The 22499-nt window shown below is 56.9% G+C and overlaps 1 protein-coding gene across 1 annotated transcript in view; it reads right to left on the bottom strand.

Moving 5' to 3' along the window:
• Positions 1–473: 473 nt before the first annotated feature.
• RNF212 (ring finger protein 212) overlaps positions 474–22499 on the bottom strand; it is a 36531-nt gene continuing 14505 nt past the window's right edge. Inside the window, exons 3-12 of the mRNA XM_034672246.1 lie at positions 21018–21092; positions 17136–17192; positions 16428–16486; positions 14630–14682; positions 14475–14550; positions 13457–13502; positions 9201–9264; positions 1807–1879; positions 829–992; positions 474–644 (exon numbers count right to left, since the gene is read on the bottom strand). Of these exons, the coding sequence (XP_034528137.1) occupies positions 607–644; positions 829–992; positions 1807–1879; positions 9201–9264; positions 13457–13502; positions 14475–14550; positions 14630–14682; positions 16428–16486; positions 17136–17192; positions 21018–21092 (705 nt within the window). The 3' untranslated portion in view covers positions 474–606. The remainder of the gene's footprint in view (positions 645–828; positions 993–1806; positions 1880–9200; positions 9265–13456; positions 13503–14474; positions 14551–14629; positions 14683–16427; positions 16487–17135; positions 17193–21017; positions 21093–22499) is intronic.

The raw sequence follows: 22499 nt of genomic DNA, 5'->3' as shown, positions 1-22499 counted from the left end.
GGACGGCCTGCATGTCACAACTGGCCACAGTCTCGTGCTGGAGACCGTCACGCACACGCTACGTAACATTCGGAGAGAAAGACACCTGCCGTGACTGGGTATTCTAGAACATTGAAACATTTCCGGAAATGGAACCAATTTAGAACAGGCACCCCCACTGTGGGATTTCGGACTCCACCTGCCGTGTGCATCGGCCAGCCAGACGTGGAAGCTGCACGGGAGCCTCGTGCCTCCACAGACTAGTTGCTCTCTTCTGCACATGGGACAGCGGCTGTTCTGAACGGTGTGCCCAGCCCCGCGTGGGGGCCTGTGTGCAGAAGGCGGGGCTCGACCCGAGGCAGACCTACCCAACCCCCTGAGCCTTCCCGCAGCGAGCCAACATGGGGGTTTCAGTCCGCTTCAACACCGACGTTTTAAGCACATTTTAAGGTAATAAGAAGAGCAAAGTTTCAAACCGACCACATATACGCTGCTCCAGATAGTCAGAAAAGTACTTTATTCAACTGTATTACTTTATTTCGTCAAGAACGGACGACTCCTTATACTGCGTAACGTCCTGCCAGTGGCCGGAGAGCCCCAGGTGGGCAGACACGGGCAGGCCCTGGCTCACCTTCCGTGCGTGGCGGCCCCGAGGCCAGCAGACCCTGCGGAGCATGGGGAGCCGTGAGCCGAGGTGCACACACATGAGCACCATTCAGCAAAGCTCAGAAGCACAGTTCTCAGGAACATTCCGCAAGTCTCTGTCTGCTCCTCCCTCACACCCTCAAACACGCGGCATGCACACTCGTCCAAGAGAAGCGTCTACTTTTCAAAGCGGGGCGCACTTGCCTAAATGCTGTCTCTGCAGCAGTGCTGAGATGCTGATGGGCGGCCTGGGGGCCAGCGTCTGGGAGCCCCTGAGGCTGGGCGAGCCCCCTCTTCCCGCTCGGCCTGGGTTTGGGGGCGCCGCTGGCTGGGACAGCACCTTGCATGGGACCGGCAACAGTGGGATCCTAGGAGTCAATTCAACAGACACGCATCGCCTGCGCCCCTTGGGAGCGGGTTTACGCCCAGAGCCAGACCCTTCTCTGTGTTCATGGCTCCAGCAGGGAAGGGCCGGCCCCCTGGGGGTGGGGATGGCCTCCTGAATCAGGGCAGAAGGCGCACAGACATGGCTCTGGTGGGCCGGGGGAAGAGGCGGGGCGCCTCGGCTGGGCTATCCCAGAGGACCACATGCGTGCTTGCCCACCAGCACTGAAGACCATTAAGGAGCTTAGGGAACGGGGGCATCTGCCTTTAGGGAGCACCTGCCCTGGAGGGCTGAGTCAGTCTGGGTAGAGACACTGGTGGGGGATCCAATAGGCAGCAGAAAATGGGGTCCCCCAGTGACAAAGGTGAAGAGTTACGGGAACTGTGGTCCATTCAGGGCTGGCAAACGGCAGCCAAATCCAGCCCTCCCTGCTTCTGTAGACTGAGTTTTAGCGGGAGCTGCGTCCATCTGCATACTTACCTCTACGACCTTGTCTGCACGGTGGCAGACCTGAGAACATCGACCAGCTGCCCTTTACAGAAGTGTTTGCCGACCCTGGTCTGTTCCGGTGATAAGACATCGTGTACCCGTGAAATGGCTCTTCTGGAGTTTTTAGTAACAAGGTAACCGCCCAAGTTACAGCTTAGCTTCAAAAAAGTAAAATGTGACGTGGTCTACACGATGTCCTCTTACTCAGAACACGGACAGATGGGTTTAAAAAGCAATCCACAAGGGTTCACGGCATTATCTGTGGTGTGACCTCCCACCTGGACGTCTGCGGAGCTGAGACGCACTACCTGAGAGCCTGTGACATGCTGCTGGGATGGGGCGTCAGGCCGAGGAGCTGAGGGCCGCGGTGGGAGATGCTGCCTGCAGGGGTCAAGGTTCACAGGTGAGCACGTGCGGCCCCCAGCAGGCGGGCAGACAGCGCCTGGCTGTCCCCACCTCGTCCCCGCCCTCCCGACAGGGCAGGTGCGCCCACAGGATGGGAGCAGAGCATTCCGCGTCCAGGGCTTTGTCCCCCACGCCCCGCAGCTGCTCAGCAGACATCCAGACGCCCAGAGCCGGGGAGCGGCTGCTCAGCCCCCCAGAGCCTGCTCGGTAAACGTCTGCAGACCTGCACTCTGCCCTCCACTCTGTCTTGGCTCCTGTTACTCTGAGAACCACTGGGAGGAAGAGCACTTCTAGAAGCTTCCAGCTCTGATGAGCGCCTCAGTGCCAGACCTAGCTCTTGTCTCCACCCACGCTGTGAGATATTTACACTGCCGAATTTCTGCTGACATCCTCCGTGCTAATAAGAAGCTTCCTTTAAAGATGTGAACAGCCCCTGGCTGCATTAGTCACAGCAGGGAGCAAATCCAAAGACTACTCTTGTTTAATACCCGAACTCTTTGTGTCCAAATTTTGGAGAATTTTAACAGAAGAAGGGCAGGGAAAGAAAGGAGGACAGCATTTAGGGTTTCCATGTGTCCTTTCATGATTGAAGAAGCTGGATCAGAGAGAGGCAGTGCCTTTCCCAGGGCTGCACAGCCCCATGTGGCCAAAGGGGACCACCTCCGTGCCGCGGGGCTGTGTGGACCGCGGGAGGACTCTGCTCGCTGGCGGCACTCAGCACTCCTGAGTCTGCAGGTGACCCGCAGCAGCTCTGCAGAATGACTGAGAATCAGGGAGACAAACTGTCTCACATGTTTTGTTTCTGTATTTTGCGATGGTTTGACACCGTGGGGCCGTGCTTACCTGGGAGAGACTACCCCTCCCAGGGCTAGCTGATAGCTGACTCCCAAAGAGTAATGATTTGTCTGTAAGCCTGCCTTTGACACGAAATCCGACCACCAGAGCCTGTGCTCTCAATCACCTCCCTACCTTTTACACTCGGCCCAGATTGCCTGAGGCCAGCATCAGACATGGGGCAGCCCCTACTTGCCCCGCAAGCTGCTAATATGACCCCAACTAACCAATCCTAAACCTGGTCGGTCCCACTGCCCGCCACTCCTTCCCGTGAAGAACCCCCACCCATGGACCCAGGGATTCCACGTGGGGCCCTGTGGGGCGTGCCTGCCTCCTGCTTCTAGGAAACTGTGAGTAAAACTTCATCTTGCATGGCGGCCCCTCCTGGCCACACATCTGATTAAATAAATCCCAGTACATTTTAACTTGGGGCAGAACCACGACAGTAATCGTGGGTTACGTGCTCAACGCATTACAGTTGATTGAAATAGTGTCTAATTTACTCCTTACAGTGATTTGTGGAGAACGGTTGTCAACAGACATGAGGAAACAGAGGCACCCAGGGGTCAACTCATCGGGGCCGTGCAGGCCTGACCCCAGCACGGTGGGTGCCCTGCACTCAGCAGAGGAGAACCACGTGACGTGGCTGAGTCTGAGGAGCAGAAAACTGTCCCAGGCCACGTGGGAACTCAAGAGCATGGCAGGACCGGGCACTCGGGCGCTGAGGTGTCCCCCTGCTTCAGGCCAGCTGAAAACAGGTGGTCAGACTGACGTTCCACCAACACCAAGATGCCAGCAGGTCACGGCCTATAATTCCTGCTCATGAACGCAATGCTGTTTAGTGCACTTTATGAAAATCTCCACTGAAAAATGAAAAAGCTTTGCTATTTAGAGAGGGCAAGTTTCATAACCCAGAACATGGAAAAACTCATCCCCTGTGACTCCAGATGGACAAGGGCATCTAAACGGGGCAACAAGCCGCAAAAGCAGGCAATGTGGTGTGGCTGGTGATGGGGAGGAGCCCCGGGCCATGGTGAACGGAGGGCCCGTGTCCAGAGGAAGAGAGACGCCCGCAGCCACAGCTCCCCCACTCATTCCAACGTGCTCATTGAGAAGGGGCCCAGGCTGCCCAGGAGCTGAGACCAGAGGATCTCACGAGAGCGGGGATGAATCCAGGCAGAGCTGTGGAACACCAGTGTGGCGAGCCCACCAGCGGCAGATGGCAGCACCCCCCGCAGGGCCCTGGAGGGTCCGCAGGACACTGCAGCCCAGCCCAGAGTCGAGTCGGGGTGGAGATGAGCGCTGGGGAGAGGCCGTGCCACGTGACCACGGTGGCAGCCAGCGCTCACGTGAGGAGTGAGTGCCTGCAGAATGAGGTGGGGACAGCTGAGAGCTGGTGGTGCAGAGCAGGCTCCCAGCACACTGCCGCCACACAAGAGACAAGACAGTCTTGAAAAAGAGGGATGAGGCTGGAGGGCTCCCTGCACAAAGAGAAGATGTACAGTGGCAGAAGAAAAGCAACTCATCACACGCAGGAGAATGGCATGACTTACGGCTGGCTCCTTACCAGAAATGAAGGAGCGCGAGGCAGTGGGAAGCCTCCACAGGGCTAGAGACAGTGGGCCAGGAACTCCACATCCAGTGAAGTGACCCTTCAAGATGCAGACAAAATGAAGACATTCAGAGGTGGACAAAGACTGAGAAGATTAGCAGCTGACCCACCCTTCAAGAAAATGGTGCTTCAGGCTGAAATAAGAGCCAACAGTAACTTGAATCCATGGGAAGGAAGGAGGAACCCTGGAAACGGTAAAGGATGTGTCTGTGACTTTGTTTTCTCTTATGATCGCTAAGAAATGTGACGTTTCAAAGAAGTAATGAGGATACTGTGCTACTGGGTTTGTAATGCTATGAATGCTCTATGTGTTATTATGTGTTATATATAGCATATGTAGTTATACACAAATAGGACATCATGAAGCGGGGGAGGAACAGTAAGGGAGCAGTGAATTTCACCAGAGTTAAGTCAGTATTCACTTAAAGTAGATTATGATAGGGTGCACGGTATAATTCCTAGGCAGTCAGTGAGAAAATAACAGAACACATTGCTAAAATATCAACAGAGGAATCAAACGTGTGTAGTGGGCTCAGCTGTCGTAACACAACACTACAGGCTGGGGCTTAACCAGTAGACATTTATTGTTCATAGTCATGGAGGCTGGCTGGGTATTAGGAAGGGCCCCTCCCTGGCCTGTTGATGGCCGTCTTCACTCTGTGTGCTCGCGTGGCCTCTTGGTGCACGTGTATGGAGAGTGAGCTCTCTGCTGTCTTCTCTTTTTGTTGTTTTATGGTTTTGTTGACACAAATGCAATGTGCCGTTTTTTCCCCCTTGTGTCTCTTATAAGGACACTAACCATGTCAGATCAGGGTCCCATCCTATGACCTCCTTTACCTCCTAAAGGCTCTGTTTCCAAATACAGTCATGTGGGGTGTTAGGACTTCAACATATCAATTTTGAGGATACAATCCAGGCTGTAGCAAAAGGATACACTAAAAATATTTAATACAAAAAAAGGCAGTTAAGGGGATACAGATGAACAACAGATCCCCAGACATACATAAAACAAATAACAAAATGGTAGACGTGTGTCCAAATATGCTGATAACTGTGTTAACCATCAATGGACCAAACACTCCAGTGAAAGGGCAGATAGTGTAAGAATGGGTCAGGCAACAAGAAAAGCAACATCTGATACTGTCTGCTAGAGGTATGCTTTGGACTCAGACAGAAATGGGTTGAAAATAAAAAAGAATGGGAAAAGATACTCCTTGCAGATTGTGACCAACCTAAAAATTAAATGAAGAGAATTCCACCATCAAAAGCAATTACCGAGGCTTCAGTTTATTAGTAAAAGCAACACCTATCTACTGAGCGCCACAGAAGCCCCCTGGATAGATTAGAGATCTAGGAAGTGGAGAGACAGAATGCCGTGATGATGAATTCAAAGTCTCAGAACTGTTAAGACAGTAGTTCTCCCCCAAACTGAGTGCAGATGCAACCCAAGTCCCATCAAAATCCCAGCAGGCTTTTCTGGTAGAATCTGACAAATGGATCTTAAGATTTATGTAAAAATGCAAAGGACCTAGACTAGCCAAAATCGTTTTGGTAAATTAAGAACAAAGTCAGAGGGCTTACACGGATTTCAAAATTTACGGTAAAGCAAAAAAAAAAAAAAAATCAAGAAGATGGTATTTTTAAAAATTTCATTTAAGTCATCTCTACACCCAATGTGGGTCTCGAACTCACAACCTCAAGATTAAGAGTCACACGCTCCGCCGAATGAGCCGGCCGGCACCCCTAAGAAGACGATATTTTGATCGGTGGAATAGAATACAAAGTCCAGAAGAAAATTCTGACAGTTATGACCAATTGATTAACCTGTTTTGGACTGTTTATCATCTGCAGATTTACAACTGACTTTTGTATATGGATCTTGCTCCTGTAACCTTACCAACCTTGTTTGATTCCTGCTGGTATTCTTAAAGATCCCTTATGATTTTCTGCACACAAGGGCACACCACCTATGATAAAGACACTACACCCACTCTCACCCGACCCATTGCCTTTCACTTCCTTCTCTGGCCTCCCTGCCGTGTACCGGGTCTCGGGGGATAGCATGGTCCCTCTCACTGGTACCCTGTTGACTGTGGGTTTTCTACAGATGCCCTTCACCTGGTGAGGAAGTTGCCTTCTTACGTTTCTTGAGAGTTTCTACTATAAATGATTACCCCACTTGGTGATGGTATACTAGTCTTTTCCTATGTTGCTAGATTTGATTGCCTCACATATTTTAAAGAATTCTGCATCCATATTCATAAGGAATACTGCTCATTTTTTTGTGTTGTCTTTGGTTTTAAGATACTGCTGACCTTGTAAAATGAACTGGAAAGCATTCAATCCTCTCTTATTTTCTGGAAGAGTTCATGTAAGATTATTAGTTCATTAAATGTTTCATAAAATTCACCCATGAAGCTATTGGGAAATAAGCTTTTCTTTGTGAAAAGATATTAAAATTATTAATTCAACTTCTTCACTTGATAGAGGTCTATCCAGATTTACTATTTCTTCTTTGAGGTACTTTTGATAATAATGTCTTTATAGGAATTTATCCATTTCATGTAAGTCGTCTGCTTTGTCGGCATAGAATTGTTCGTAATGTTTTCTTATAATTCCTATAATATCTCCTTTCATTCCCGATACTGGTAATTTGTGTTTTGGTCACTGTAGGTAAAAGTTTACCAATTTTGCTATATTTTTTTTTTCGCAAAGGACAAACTTTAGGTTCCACTGAGTTTTCTATTTACATAGATTTCTAATTTATTTTGTTGAAGCTCCTTAAGGTTGGAAGCTCACTGGTTTTAGATCTCCTTCCTTTCTAACATAAGAACTTAAAGCTATACATTTCCCTCTAAGCATTGCTATACCGGCAACTTAAAAATTTTGGTAGGTTGTGTTTTCTTTCACTCAATTCAAGACATTTTCTGATGTTACTGGTGTTTTTCCCCTGATCCACTAAAAGCTAGTTATAATTGTGTTGTTTAATTTTTAAATATTTGTTTTACTCTGCTTTTCTTCTGTTGCTGATTTCCAACTTAATTCCATCGTCACCTGAAAATACACTTTGTGGGATTACAATCCCTTTAAATGTGTCAGGCCTTGTTTTATGTCCTGGTATGTGGTCTATTCTAGACAGTGTCCCATTCGCACTGGAAACGAATGTGTGTGGTGCTATTAGTGGGTGGGTCCACATCTGTCAGGTAAGTCAGTGGTGTTAACAGTGTTGTTCAAGTTATTCCAGGGATATTGAAATATCTGAATCACAATTGCTGAATTAACCATTTCCCGTCTTAATTTTGTCAGTTTTAGCATCATGTATTTTGGGTCTTCCACTTTTGGTGTCTACAGTAATAATTATTATGTTTTCCTGGCGTATTGACCCTTCTATCATCATGAAATGACCCCTTTTGTCTCTAATAATATTTAAGAATGATTTTGGGGGCTCCTGGGTGGCTCAGTCCGTTAAGCGTCTGCCTTCAGCTCGGGTCATGATCTCAGGGTCCTGGGATCGAGTCCCACACTGGGTTCCCTGCGCAGTGAGGAGCCCGCTTCTCCGTCTACGGCCCCCCCTGCTCGTTCTCTCTCCCTCTCAAGTAAATGAAAATCTTTAATGAAGAGCAGAGATTTTCAGACTGTCCAGCCCCAACTGGATGCCGTCTACAAGAGACACACTTTAGACTCAAGTATACAAATAGGAAAATTATAGAAAAAGATCCAGACAGGCTGTTTTCACATCAGACAGAATCGGGTTTTTAAAAATTTTTTCAAAGATTTAAAGACAGCTTGCCTGCCTCCCGCCCCCCCGCACAGGCGCAGGGGACGTCGGGCCCACGGGACACCCCCAACAAAGGTGAGCGCGGGGCAAGAGCCAGCACCCCCAAGGGACACCACCTCGTGTGCCACGGAAGTGGCATCCGCGGGAGACTACACATTAGGCCTGGAGGATAAGTGTCATGAGTTCTCAGCAGGGTGCGACTGGGAGGTCCAGCGATGGGAATAAACTGGCTAAAATGGGAAACTCCACACATGGGGGGTGTGGGGAGCTGCATCCGTGAGCTGAATTCGCTCCAAGCCGGCACAACAGGACTGAGGTGAGCGGTGTGGGAGCAAAAGGCAAGGAGCGGGGACAAGGGGCTGTGAGCAGAATGAACACCATGTTCCCTCCCGGCCGGCAGGAGCAGCGCCGGCGGTGGAAACGGCAGAGGCCCCCAGAGCAGGGGCTGCGGGCCCCCCACTCCTGCTCTGCGGGGAGGGTGGCAGCACGAGGCTCTAGATGAGACGGCACAGAGAGCCCGCCTCCCGGTCCTACTGAGGCCGCTGCCAGAATATCACCTTCGGCAAGAAGCAAAGGTGAGGCGGGGGCAGAGGAGCTGGGCTCAAGGGCAAGCAAGCTTGGTCACAAGTCACCGGTGTCTCCCCCACAGGCCTGAGCTCACTGGCTGCTTGGTGAGGAGGTGGGGCAACAGCAGAGGGGCTAGGCCGGGGGGCCCACCCTGACCCCAGCAGGGAAGGGGCCCGAGCGTGCCGGCGTGCACACGCGCTCGCTCCAGAAACCCACCAGCTGCTCCAACAACTCCCAGGAAGCAAAGCTGATGATACCACTTTGCTCCGGGCCAAGAGAGCTTATGCTCCCGCAAGAGCGCCTTCTGTCTGTGGCTGTTCCGAGGGTCCCCCCGTGGGCCCAGCAGCCACACCATTTTGGGGAACAGGTCGCTCCCACGCTGACTTTGTTGAGGGATTGCACTGACACGGGTCGGTTCTGATGGGTCTGGGGGAATGTTCCTTCCTGGGGCATGGAGCTCAGTCCGTATGCTGACGCGGGGTATGGGTGCAGGGACCCCCACTTACCCATGCGTCCATGCTGAGGGGGGCTGATCAGAGAGAGTCTTGCTGGCCCAACTGCCACCTCAGGCTAAGTGTGTAAAAAGAAAACAAGTCAGTTTCCAATGCTACCATTTCTGAGTGAGATTCTCCCTGTTTACTGAGAACGCACCGCTTAGTCCCCGTCAGCTGGGCAGATTCCTGGGCTGGCTGGAGATGGGCCGCACGGGGCCAGGGCATTCACTGCGGTGCCCTTCGGCCCCAGGGAGCCCACGGCAGCCAGTGCATGGAGCGCTCCACTAAGAGCTTTTAAGAATTTTGGAAAAGAGAAAAGTCCTTGACTGACATCATAAATTTTACCTTTTTAAGATTTTGTTTTGAGAGAGAGAGAGAGAGAGAAGTCACACAAGCAGGGGAGGGGCAGAGGGGGAGAGAGAATCTCAAGCAGACCCCCTCCTGGGGGCAGAGCCTGTCGAGGGGCTCCATCCCATGTCCCTGAGATCATGAGCTGAGCCAAAACCAAGAGTCGGACACTTAACTGACTGAGCCACCCAGGCGCCCCTGATATCATAATTTTTTTTTTTTTTTTTTTTTTTTTTTAAAGATTTTTTTTTTGTGACAAAGGAGAAAGCCCACGGGAGGGGGCACCCNGAGTGGGAGAGGAAGAAGCAGGCTCCCAGCGCAGGAGCCTGATGTGGGACTCGATCCCGGAACGCCGGGATCACGCCCTGAGCCGAAGGCAGACGCTTAACGACTGCGCTACCCAGGCGCCCCTGATATCATAATTTTTAAAATCCTGATTAAATCCTTTCTAATCATTTTGTGATATAATTTTGACACCTTAAAATCTAGATGCTGATGGGGGGAAGTGTTATCAATCAGAGGGAACCCTGCTCTGGCCATGTACCTGTCAAGTTCCCCCAGGGATGCCCCCCCCCCCCAATTCCCTGAGAAAATAGCTCCCTGGTACAAGGTTAGTGATGGGGGAGCCCTCGTCCAACCACAGAGAGGCTGCCAGAAGTGGGGCCAAATGCTATTTCCGGCTGCTCTGGCCTCACTCCTGTGGCTCTTCCCATGCCCGGCCCCCACTGGTCTGTCTCTAGACTTAGCCACCAGCCCCAGCCCCTGACGGCGGCCCATCTTCCCAGCTCTCACCCCTGGCACATCCACCCCAGTGGTCCTTTACTCCATCGTCCAGCAGCCTCCCTGGGTGGCCCCGCTCCAGGGCACCCTCTGTGACCCCACCCCCTGGCTCATACCCACCAGCCATACTCAACCCTGGCGGGACCGGCCCCCTCGGGCAGAGACGCTGACAACAGTGCTGCCCTGCCAGCAGGGCCGGCTCTCCACTGAGCTGGCTGCTGACAGCACACTCACACCCAAGACAGAGCTTCCCAAGTTAAAGTGTCTTTCCGGCCATCCGCGGAAACGGTGGGCTGGCTGCGGCTATCTCTCCACGGGCTGGTGCTCTGGTCTCGCCACTTCTGGGTTCTTCCCATCGGCCAGTCCTGGCAACCGTGTCATTTTGCTGCTGCGCTCAGCATAAGTCAGGGGTGCCTGGCCTGCCCACCCTCCCCAGGGCTCCCTGTTCTGTGGCTGCCCACTGAGTCAGGGTGCCCAGATGCCCACCACTCTTGTGCGCCCCAGCAGCCCTTTGCACCTGCCCCTCTCACAGCCTCCCACGGATGGGGCTGCACTTCCAACCCCCATCTCCATCCAACTCTGAACAACTCTCGGAGTATTTGCAACTTCAGAAAAATTATCACACAGCAAGGGCAAAAATTACTAAGCTGGATTATAATTGGGTAACTTGTCTTTTCTCACCCTAGCTTCTACTAAGGAAGGATTTTTATTTGTTTTAAGGAGAAGCCAGTAAGAGGTGAAGCCAAAAGGATACAAAGACCCAGAGTGGCCAGGGTGGTGGCCACAGCACAGACGGACAGCCCGGCCGTGTGGGCACAGGGGTGACAGGAGCTGCCCGTGAGGACCTGTTTCCTGGAGCACGACTGGGGGCTATGGCCTAGGATCGGGGTGCTGTGCTCAGCCGCACGCGGAACTCCGACGGTCTCCCGGAGCCCAGGCCAAAGGCCCACTCTGAGCAGAGCAGGCACAGACCCAACCTGGACCAGCACAAGGAAGCCATGACTCCCGAGGGAGGTGTCCCCCACCAGGCTCCATTTTGGGGGTGGCTCCGAGGGCAGAGGCCTCTACAGGGCAGCCAGGAGTTCACAGGGAAACCCAGAAGGCAGCACATGGCAGACAGCTGCGGGGAGCACACTCCGCGAGCAGCAGGGTTCACAGGCGGGGTTCCCTCACCTGCCGCCTGCGGCCCCACACCAACCAGGCCTGGCTCGGGGGTGAATCAGACTCAGCTTTACGGTTCTCCCTCTACTTACAACTTGCTCAGTGCAGGGCTTTTCCTGCGAGAGAACAAACACTCCGGAAAGATCTAGCACTCCCCAGTGTCGGGGTTATGGACGTCTGAAGCTTCCTGCTCGGTGTCTGCTGCCGCGGGGTAGGGGTCTCCTTGTCCTGGAGCTGCCTATGGTGCTGCAGGGGTCCCGTGACAACCCCCCACCCCGCCTGGGGAGCCCCGTGGAAACTGCTGGTTGTGCGTCTGCACATTCGCACGCGCGTTTCTGCACTCTCGATGGCTGACGTGCCTTTGTTCTTGGGATTCTCCTTTGAGCTGGTTTTCACGTTTTACTGGCTTCCCTCATGAATTAGTGAGTTACGGGGTGCGTTCACTGGATGTTGTGAGTCCCCGGCAGGAAGTCGCAGGCCCGGAAAGCCCGGGCCACGTGTGAGGCGCCATCAGCACCCCGTACACCTGCAGGCTCTGCCTCCCTCACCCTCTCTCCCAGGACTCCAGGTTCAGCACAGGGCAGCGGCGGGGAGAGAGGACAAGGCTCTCCGGGTCCGGCACGGGCTGTGCCCGGGCGGCTGACCCCTGGCTGCTTGCGTGAGGTGTCATACGGTGGGCACGGCATCTTCTCCACGGGAGCCCTGTTGTCACGCCCGTGGAAGAGTGTGTGCGGCCCCTGCCGCAGGCCGCTGCACTGCCCAGGGTCTCCCCCCGCCAGGCGCGCACAGCAGCTCTAACCCAGGCGCCTGTGCGCGCTCCCACTCCCGGGGCTGACAGAGCGATCCGGCGGGATTGACAGGGTAGACAAGTCTCCTTGAGGCTCTGCGTTCTGTTCTGGCACAGGGCGGGCAAACCGCAGCCCGCAGCCGCTCTCTGAACGCAGGTGCACCCATTCATTTCCACCCTGGAAGCCTCGGTGCAGAGTCTCAGCTACCCCCAACCTGCCCAATGGCAGCACGAGCTCCCGCTAATCCAGCAGCTCACTCTGGTGTCCCTCAGCTGTAACACCCAGCGACATGCGAATCAGTTTGGGCTGTCAGTCTCTAATCTCCAAAACAAGGCCCCATGTGGGTGAGGCTCAGGGCTCAGCCTCTGGGGAGCAAAGCCAGTGGGCAGTGGGGGGTGCTGGGATCCGGACGGCAGGGAGGAGGGGCACCCACGGTGTCCGTCCAGGGTGTGATGTGGGGCACGGAGACGGGCATAGGGAGGCGGCCCACGCTGGCGCCAGCGGCAAGGACTGGGGTGCCCCCTCCATCCCAGCTCTGCATGGCTTTGCATTCCCACCTGCCTATCCCGGAATCCGGACCCCTCCTGAACACGGTTCCAGGACGGCCCCCTTGGAAATGAGTGCTGCTTCTCGCTAAGTGGCCTGGACACCAGTGTGTGCGCCACAGGGCGGCCAGGACACTGCAAACAGGAAGCACTCGGTGCTGTCAGGTAAGTCTCCATCACCGAGGAGTCCGCGTGCTCCCAACCAGTGCACGCGTTGCCTGAGCTGCTTTCCCGACCCGGTCGCTCTGCTCCTTCCCCGAGCTGCCTGCGTCTGGCCAGGGGACAGTCTGAGGCCACGCTCTACCTGGGCCAGGCCTGGGGCCCCCAAGCGTCCCCTACTCCTCAGAGCCCACGTGGTCCCACTCGGCTGGGTGGGGCTGATCCTGGCTGTGCAGAATCACTTCCATCTTGCCACCTGCCTGCTCCCTGCGCCTCTGCCAGCCACAGTCCCGGCCTCGCTCCCCCAAGGGTCACCCAGGACCTACTCCATGAACCACGTCCCGACCTGCTCAGCCCTCGGCCCAGCACACAACAAGAGGCCCCGCCGTGATCCATCCGTTACGCGAACGCTCACGTTTCCCGCCCTGAGGAAAACCACGACTGTACGGTGTGTGGGGGCGAGCAGCACGGGGACAGGTGTACTTACTTTTCTCATTGGGGAAGGAGTATGGTCAACCTGCATGGACTCCACTCTGTTAAATGAACAGTGGGATACGTTTAGTGGGCCTGGGGCTCGTCAACAACGTGACAGCGCCAACTAGGACACGTGCCACAGGGCCTGGGTCACGTCCACACCCCTCCAGGCCCACGCTCTGTCCGCTCGTGCGTCGGGCTCTTCACTGGCTGCCCCCGGTCTGTCAGCCAGACGCACACGCAGCGCTTCTCCACCGGGCCGTGGCCCCGCTCCCCGCCCCCCTCCTTCCGTGGGCCAGCCATGTCCTCGCCCCTCTAACTCGGGCCCAACCCTCCTGCAAGGCGAGCGAGAGCGTCTCGTCTACTCTCCTCACCACTTACTGCCTGACCGACACATTTTACACAACGAGTGCTCAGTTAAGCGTAAGTCCCCTCATCGCTCAGCCCCACAGGAGAAAAACAGCCGAAGAAAGGAAGGGTGGGGAGTGAACCGTGAGTCTGCCGAGCGTGGGCCGCTGCACCCAGACTCCACCCCAGGCCGTCTCAAGGAAGAGGGAGAGGCCAAGAGAGGGGGGCGGCTCTGTTCAGCTGGGGCGGTCAGGGTCCCTAGTGCTGCCACCAGCACAGCCATGGTCTCTCATCCTGTCTCTGTTGGATTCGTTTCCAAGCCACTTCGCCTAGCCTGGCCATCTTGGTCCCAGATCAGAACCCCAGCGTGGGCGCAGGATGGCCACCAGCCAATCGCTACGACTGTGGGGACGGAGCTGTGAGGGGCCAGCCTGGACCACACACGTGTTTCTGGGGCTGTGCTCGGGAGGCTCTGCAGGGCACAGAACAGCCCAAGGGAGGGCCAAGCTCCTGAGTCCTGTGCTAAGTGTCGCTGGGTGTCCACTGAGCTGTCCAGCACCGGGGGACTTGCAGGGTTGGGGGGGAGCAGAGGAGACCCGGAGGTGTGTCGGAAGAAGGGCTGTGTGACCTGTCAGAGTCTGTGACTCTCAGGGACCCTCAGACTGTCCCCACCGGACACACACCTGTCAGAGCCTGACGAGTCAGGGGGCAGCAGCAGGTGTCCGCCTGGCTTTGCTGAAGGAGCTGTGGGGGGGGGGTCTGAGCATCAGGCCGCGTTCAGCCAGCCCGGCTGCGTGCCTCTTCATAGCCCGCCCCGGTCAGGCCCCATCTTACTTACTTGAAACTGGAGTTTTTACTGCGCTGAAAGCTGTTTGTTGTGACAATCTCACACTAAACAGATGGAGAGAAGGTGTTAATTAAACCATAAACATTTACTCCCATGTAATTCACTCCAGTTTGAAGTACAAGGAGACAGACACGGCCAGATGTTCCCCATCTGCCCGGCCCCCACCCCTTGCCAGCCTCATTTACACACAGACTCACTTTCCACCCAGAGAAGCCGTCTGAGGACAGACAAGCGGCCCGTGGCTCGCTCTGACCTCCAGCGCCCGTGCTGGGAACGAGCAGGTGCTGGACAAAGAGCTGCCAAGGGACTGAGTGACCAGGGTGGGGGGCAGCCAGATGTCTGCGTCTGTGCTGTGGGGGCCCAGCACCTCCGAGGGCACCAGCTCCTGACTCCAGGACACAGGTCTGCTGTGCCGGCCTCCCCAGGACACAGTAACGGAGCGCCCACAGCACGACGGCCCCGTGGCGAATGCCGCTCTGCAGGATTGTGTTCCTTGTGCACGGCAGTGGTCTGGGTGAGGGCGTCTGCCCCGGAGGACACAGGCCACGCTGGGGATGCGCAGAGCCAGCCAGCAGGACGACCCCGCCCGGCCCGGCCACAAAGGCTCCACCTGGAGCGAGAGCCTGAGGTGTCAGGGGTGGGAGACACACTGCCTGTCACAGAAGATGGGGACAAAAATAAGCTGACCCCACGATGGTAAAAATGACCAGAACCTTCTAGAAACACAAAACTGAGTGGCCAACAGGAACCTGGAGAAGGTGTGCAGCACAGAGCTGGGCAGAGAAGCAGGGCCGGGGGCTGCAGAAACCACTGGGAGTGTCGCAGGGGCCGCAGAGACAGGAGCCGCACGGGAGCAGCCCAGGGAAAGACAGAGGCTGTGGATCGATTCCCGGAAAGAAAGCAACTGACACACTGAGGAGGACACTCTGAGTAACCCCGCGTGGGCGCGTTGCCCTCTCTGCCACTCCTGGACTCGGACGGAGCAGGGCCTCACCGCTGGGTCAGCCTCCCGGGGTCTCTGCTGCTGTGCTCACCATCGTTGGAGGGGGTAAAGTCTGTGCCAGCCCGGGGGCCGGGTCTCCCCGGAGTGTGTGGACCCCAGAACACACCCTCACTCTGGTGCTGGCTGCTGGGGGCCCCTTCACCCCAGACAGGCCCCGCGGCAGCCGTGAGACTTCCAGCTGCCCAGAGCAACACATCCGCAAGGGTCCACCTGCAGGGCGTGGGTCACCGCCGTACACACGACCAGCTGGGCGGACGGCAGCTACCCAGGGCCACTGACTGTAATGTGACGTGCAACCTTTAACCCAAAGTGCGACCCAGCAGATTGGGACTCCCGAAGAGTCACCATGTTAACGCACCTAACAGATCCATAGTCCGTCTCACAGAACAGAAGCCACTGTGGACAGTAGGGGGCCGTGTGGAGGCTGCCCCAGGGCAGACTGCGGGCCCCACACTGACAGGCAGGTGGGCTGCACGCATTCACCCGTCACGGGCGCCACAATTCTGGGCAGAGGGGAGGCCGGAAGGCTGTGGGCAGGGGTCTGATAGGGCCTGGCCGCAGAGCCCTTCTGCCCCAGGACCCTCTGAGGACCCCCCAGGGGCACCATTCCTGTGTGTTTCCATGGCTCCCTTTGCTTCCCACTGCAGATTTGCACTGACAGAAGTTCTAGTAAATGAAAGAGCTTTCTTCCGCTGCCTCGATTACAAGGTCTTAGACAGCCGAGCGGGCAGCAGTCAGCTGCCCCGTGTGTGCTCGTGACCACGTGTGCTCCTGGAGAGAACTCACCTCTGCAGCTGTTCCATCCGCAACGCGGACTTCTGAAGGGACTCCTCCAGCTTTGCGATCTAAACACAATCAGACTGCTGGTTATCAGGCAGACCAGGCTGAGGGACAGCGTAGAGAGCACACGCCGACCCGCTAACCATCTCAAGCCACAAATCAGAACGTGGCTGACACGGGAGCTGCCCGCTGGCGGCTCAGGATAAGTCTGCACCGCGTGCAGGCCATCAGGGGACCCGGGAGCCAGCGCTGGGAAGCTGTCTCGGCAGCGCGAAGCCGTGTGGCGTAGCCCAGCCTCGGCAAGCGGCCCCGCCCTGGTACTCCTCTGAGCCCTCCGTCCACACTGCAGATCCGAAACTGCCACTTTCACCAAACGCTGCCACTTTCACCAAACCTCTGCTTTCCTTCCGTGTAGAGGGGGGTATTTCTAGGGCAAACGGGCATCTTGAATGTCCTTTTGTAAGATTCCCCGGGGCAACCTCATAGCTGCTGTGTGTGGAAAAGTGCCGATGCATTCTGGGGATGTTAACGGGTCAGTGTTGGTATTCCAAAGCCAAACTGCCCCGTGACCACAGCTGGTCCCCCAAGCGGCCATGTGCCGATCACAGACAAGAAGGCGCACTGGGCTGTGGGTCAGTAGGACAGGTGCCAGCCCAGTGGTCCACGGCCTGAGACATGGCCTGGGTTGATGAGGCAGCGAGTCAGGGGGGTTACCTTTTCTCTATAGAAGGCCAAGAGTCTCTTTCTGTGCTTTTCTTGAAATTCTGAAATCTGAGAAGAGAATACATGTCAGCTGCTGGTACTGGTGCCGGGCCACCACTACGCACACTGTCCCGGGAGCCAGGGCTGGGAGGGACCTTCAGTGCAGGCACAAGGTGCTCGGTTCCCTACGCCCTGCCCCCTGCCTGCCCGCCCGCCGGCCCAGGTGTGGGCTCTGCCGGCTGCCACCCTGTGCCTGGAGCAGAGCTCAGTACAGCTGTGCTGGGTGTGTGTGTAGTGCCGCGTGCCCAAACGCACGCCAGCCGAGGCAGCACGCTCCACGTGCGGGTCGCAGACAGTGATGGGCGCGCCGCCCACTTGCTCATGGCTTCAGTGGCACTCAAGTCCTCGCCATGGGATGGGACACAACCCAGTGGCCAGTCACAGCGTACCATCCCTCTGGCCGCAGCAGCTGGATCACGGGATGGCCTCCTGAACAAACAGCACCCACAGGGAACACCGTGGACGTGCTACGTGGACAGGGCTGGCCAGGAAGGGCACGGCGCCAAGAGGAGCCCAGAGAGCCCAGGGACCTTGCCTGCACCCCCAGGGCCCGCTGCACCTGGGACCAGCGCCACCTCTGCTCTGCCATTTAGAGGAGCCCGACTTCCCCATCTGCGGTGGGCTCCTGAGAGCACCAACGTAGATCAGAAACAGCGATCTGTGGTTTATGTGGGGGGGGGCCACTCCACGTTAAGGGAAGTTCTCATTATTCACCTCATTTTATTTATTTGTCAGAGAGAGAGAGAGAGAACAGGAGCAGGGAGAGCAGCAGAGGCAGAGGGAGAAGCAGGCTCCCCGGTGAGCAGGGAGCCCGTCGCAGGACTCAGTCCCAGGACCCTGGGATCATGACCTGAGCTGAAGGCAGAGGCTTCACCAACTGAACCACCCAGGCACCCTACGGGAAATTTTCAGACCCTGATGCTTCCCCTCCGGGAGCACAACATTGTAACTGCTAAAACCTGATTCTGCTGCCCCCGGGCAGGGCTCCTGCAGGACTGGGATGTGAAGTCAGCTTCCTCTAGGTCCTACTCCCCATCAGTGCACCCCAGGACACTGCTTAGTGGACAGGAAGGGACAGCTGGTGCTGTCCCCAGGTTCACTGGGCTAGCACAGACCAAGGGAGAAACCACTGTGGACAGGATGGCCAGCCCACAGCAGGTCTTCAGTGCCTCCTCTATAGGCCAGGCCACCTCTAGAAGACGGGACCATGGTCAGGAGTGACAAACACCCTCTTCCTATTCTGCACCTTCCGTTGGATTCCATGCCCTCGGGGTCTGGAGGACACGCTGCATGGGACTCCTGGTCGACAAGACGAGGACCGACAGACACGGGCTCTGCTGGGACCATTAGTCTGTGGGGGGCGCTACAAGGGGCCTGTAATGTCGCCCCCATTGGCATCTTCATCTTCGTGAGGCCACATCCCAGACATGTCCCTGATGCTCGGCGGCAGCTCTCAGGCCCTGTGGCTCCTCAGGTCTGGCTCCCAGGAGGGACAAGGTGGTGTGGGGCAGTGAGGAAGGGCCGGCCAGGTCCTGGACCGGAGACAGTGGCTATGCTCGGCGGGGAGGGGTTCTGGCCACCGCCACCCCCCCCCATTGCCTTCAGCCAAGACAAGGCCAACAGTCCGTTCGCTTGGTCTCATTCCTCAACGGGTTCTAGGCCCGCATCAGGAAGAGGGTATCACACACCTACCCCTAACCCTCGCGTCCTGGTGCAGGGTCCACGCTCAGAAACAGAAAGCGGGAGCAACTGGAAGTGACTGCAGGACGGCCCACCTGGAGCATCTGGGAGCAGGGCTGTGCCTGCAATGGGACATGGGGCCTTGACCTCAGAAGTACCGTGGGCGGGCGCGTGGCTGTTCTTAAACGAGTACAGGCAGAAAACAAGCACGCAGGCCTCCGCAGCTGGCAGACATGACAAGGCAGTGAGGACAGAGCTGAGCCAGGGAGAGCGGCCTGTGGGCGGGACGCCGAGCCCCGAGGGGCCTGGTGCAAGTCCAGGGGCAGCGCAGACCCCCGTGGCCATATGCCACCCACCTGTGCCAGGCAGGGGCCAGCCTCTGGGACTCCGGGCTGCCAGGCCCCTCAGGCTGAGCTGCTGTAGCCTCGACCGGGGCGGGGGATGTCAACCATGTAGAAGGGCCGTGACCCTCACCTCCTAGAGTGCCCTCCTGGATGGAGGGGGGCAGCCATTTCGTGAGATTTTTATGAAGTGCAAAGGCTGAGGAAGCCCAGACCAGGAGCTGAGTGCATACGCGCCCTCTTTGCCGGTCCTGTGACAGGCAGGGAGGCTGTGGGACAACTCAGGATGCCCGCCACCCGGCGGGTCCAGCCCCTGGAGGAGCAGCCACCTGTCCGCGCTCTCCCCGACCGACGCGGGCCGGCCCTGGCTCAAGGACGTACTCAGGGAGGGCAGGGTTTCTCCTGCTTCCGAGCGACATCAGGCAGGGTGACCTCCTGACCGCGACCGTGGACCCACCTGCCGTGGCTCTGATGCCATCGGGGGCCCATGCCACAGCCTGAGGGTGGCTTTACGCTCTTAAAGTTACTGTTGACGTGGGTTTTCTCTGTCAGTGCTTACCCCACTAGAAATCAATACCGAGAGGAATTTACGATACATATCAGTTCGTTCAAGGATAACAAGTCCAGGACGTTAATGTGCATAACGATGAAATACCCTGTCATGTTGGCTCTGGAAACTCCACTCCGCACCCGGACAGACGGGCATGTGACCGTGGGACGTGTGGCCCAGAAGTGTGAGGGCGGTCCCTTGGCAGCTGCCTCTGCAGCCTCCCCCCCACCCCTGCACACTCTGCGGGGCCGTCGGAAACGCCATGCCCTTGGCGAGACTCCCGCAGGAACAGGGCTGCCCGTGGTTCTGAATGCCGTGAGTCTGAGGACCTCCCAAGCTCCCGAATGCGGTGGCTTCTGGGCCTAGCGTACCTGGCCCACAAGCGACCCCACTGTGACCATGGCAACGGAGACACGCAGGCCCCGCCTGGCGCTTGCCTTGTGCTGCCTCTGTGGGCATCTGTGTGTGACTGCAGGGCTCCATGTAGATGGGACAGCCGTGACACCGTGGTGCTTCTGGCTGTGTCAGAGCTGGAGAGCGGCCGTGCAGAGGAGGGGAGGTCTCTGTGGGGCTGGTGGGGCCGGACATGCAACAGGCTAGAACGGTCAGGGTGGGCACTGCTGCCCCACTCAGCCTCCTCCCCCAGAAGGTAGGTGGGAGGCAGCCCGCATGGGGGGCTCCATGTTAACAGAACAGGGAGGAGCAGGAGGGCTCCCTTCTCTCCCAAATAGCTTCTTGGACAGAATGGTGGCCTGCACGTTGTCCAGTGACGGCCGGGAGGCCAGACATCTGGGGCGGGACGTGGGGTGAGCACGGATTCATGACACTAGAGGGAGCAGCAGCAGGTGAGATGTGGGGGGCGGGGCAGGCGTGGTGAGGGGAGCGGGGTCAGGAGGAAGACAGGCGCCCTGGGAGCCAGGGGAGAGCATGCCCGCGCGGACCCCTCAGGAAGGACAGCCTCGCGAAGCAGCCCGCAGCCTTGAACCGGCGCCCTTCCAAACCCGGACTGTCAGGTCTGCCCCCAGATGGGGGGGATCAAACGACAGCTGCACCCCCGCACGCAGCAAAGGCCTAGCAGCAGCAGCAGGACACAGCCAACGGCTTCGTCCCGGTGAAGGCAGCCGCGGGAGGCAGAGAAGTCCACAAGGGACTGGTCTCCGGAGCAGACAAGGCCCTGTCTCTTCTGAGGGTCTCATAACACTGAGTCTCCGATGCCGGATGGGCGGACGGGGGTCACGCTGAGCAAGAGGCACCAGAGCTCACCTGGCAGGTCTCTCTTGAGTACTTCTTACACAGGCCGTCTATGCCCATGAACAGCGCCTGGATATCCGCGTCAGTCTGGAAGGGAAGGAAAGCCAGGGTCCATGTTACTGCTTCTAACCCGGGCACACAGACGCCGGGGAGAAAACTGCACCTCAACCTCTGGAATTAGCCACAGACGACACAGTCAGCACCTCACGAACCATCCCCAGGAGGCCTGGGAGGGTCACCCGTGTCCCAGCGGCCGGCGGCTGTCGGTCAGTCCAAGGACTGAAGGCAGTATTAAGAGGCCCCAGGCACCCACCAGAAGGCAGAGTGCCTCCGCCACAGGGGCTCATCTGTGAGGTGAGACCCACCTCTCCATGGAAGGACACCCCAGAGCCAGGCTTTCATGGAGGAAACACACAGAGCCTGGAAGAAGGGAAAGCGGAGGAGCACAGCTTTCAACTAATCACAAGTAGGTGCAAGGTGCTATTACAGAAACGGTGCCTGCCTACTTCTGAGCCCAGTGCAGACCTGCCCTGCCTCCTCCCTGACCACAGCATCGTAAAAGCCCTGGCAGCAGCTGTCCTGTGGCAGGAGTCTGGGAGGAGGGCCATCAGCCAGATGGAACAGTACGGACACACACCAGACAGGAAAGGTGCAGGAAGAGCCTCGTGCATCCCTCCTGTCTGGTCTTTGGTCTGGACAACATCAGGATGGCGGTTTGAGGGCCATATGTACCCCCAAACTCCTCTAAAACAACAGTGAAACTAAATTAGGTCACTGGTAGAAATTGGGGATTGTACCTTGAAGGGCCACAGCCTTCTGGCAGGGACAGCAGAGGGTCTGGGAGCAGGTCTGGCTTAGGGAGATGAGGGGGCTGGCGTGGTGGTGTCAGGACAGCAGGGGTCCCCGCACAATGCTGCCTGGACAGACCACTGCACGTGGGGGGTCCTGGCCCACAGAGAGGGCCCAGGGCCTCCAGGTTCGTGTGAGCCCTGCTCTGTGCCAGCTAGACCTGCCACCCCAGCACGTGGCCTGACACCTCCGAGCCTCTGTCCTCCAAGTGAGGCCAGCAGATACAGTGCCTTCCCCAAGGGCCACACAGAGTTCCCCCAAGACAGCGGGACCGAGCCTGTGCTCAGCAAGTGGGGACCATGCCTGTCTGTAAAGATACATTTCACATACACAGACGACCCAAACTAGATGAACAGCTCCACAGACCGGAAATGCTGTCACTGATCTGTCAGAGCCCACTGCCTTCTGTGAGAGGAGTCAGAGGCCCCGAATGGCACAGGAGGCTGTGGAGACGGAGCAACCAAGGGTTCTCCAGTCTAACAAAGCCCCCAATGCACAGGCTGAGGAATCTCTGTGAAGCCAAGCAGGACGACTCCGCAGACAACCGTCCTCACACACAGGACAGCCACTGTGGAAGGAGACAGACAAACAAGGAAGGAATATGATCAAAGCACCAAAAAACATTAATGTCCAGTAAAGAATTCT

The sequence above is a fragment of the Ailuropoda melanoleuca genome, chromosome 11 (genome assembly GCF_002007445.2).
Source record: "Ailuropoda melanoleuca isolate Jingjing chromosome 11, ASM200744v2, whole genome shotgun sequence".
Classification (NCBI taxonomy): Eukaryota; Metazoa; Chordata; class Mammalia; order Carnivora; family Ursidae; genus Ailuropoda; species Ailuropoda melanoleuca.
This window is presented reverse-complemented; position numbering and strand designations above follow the sequence as displayed.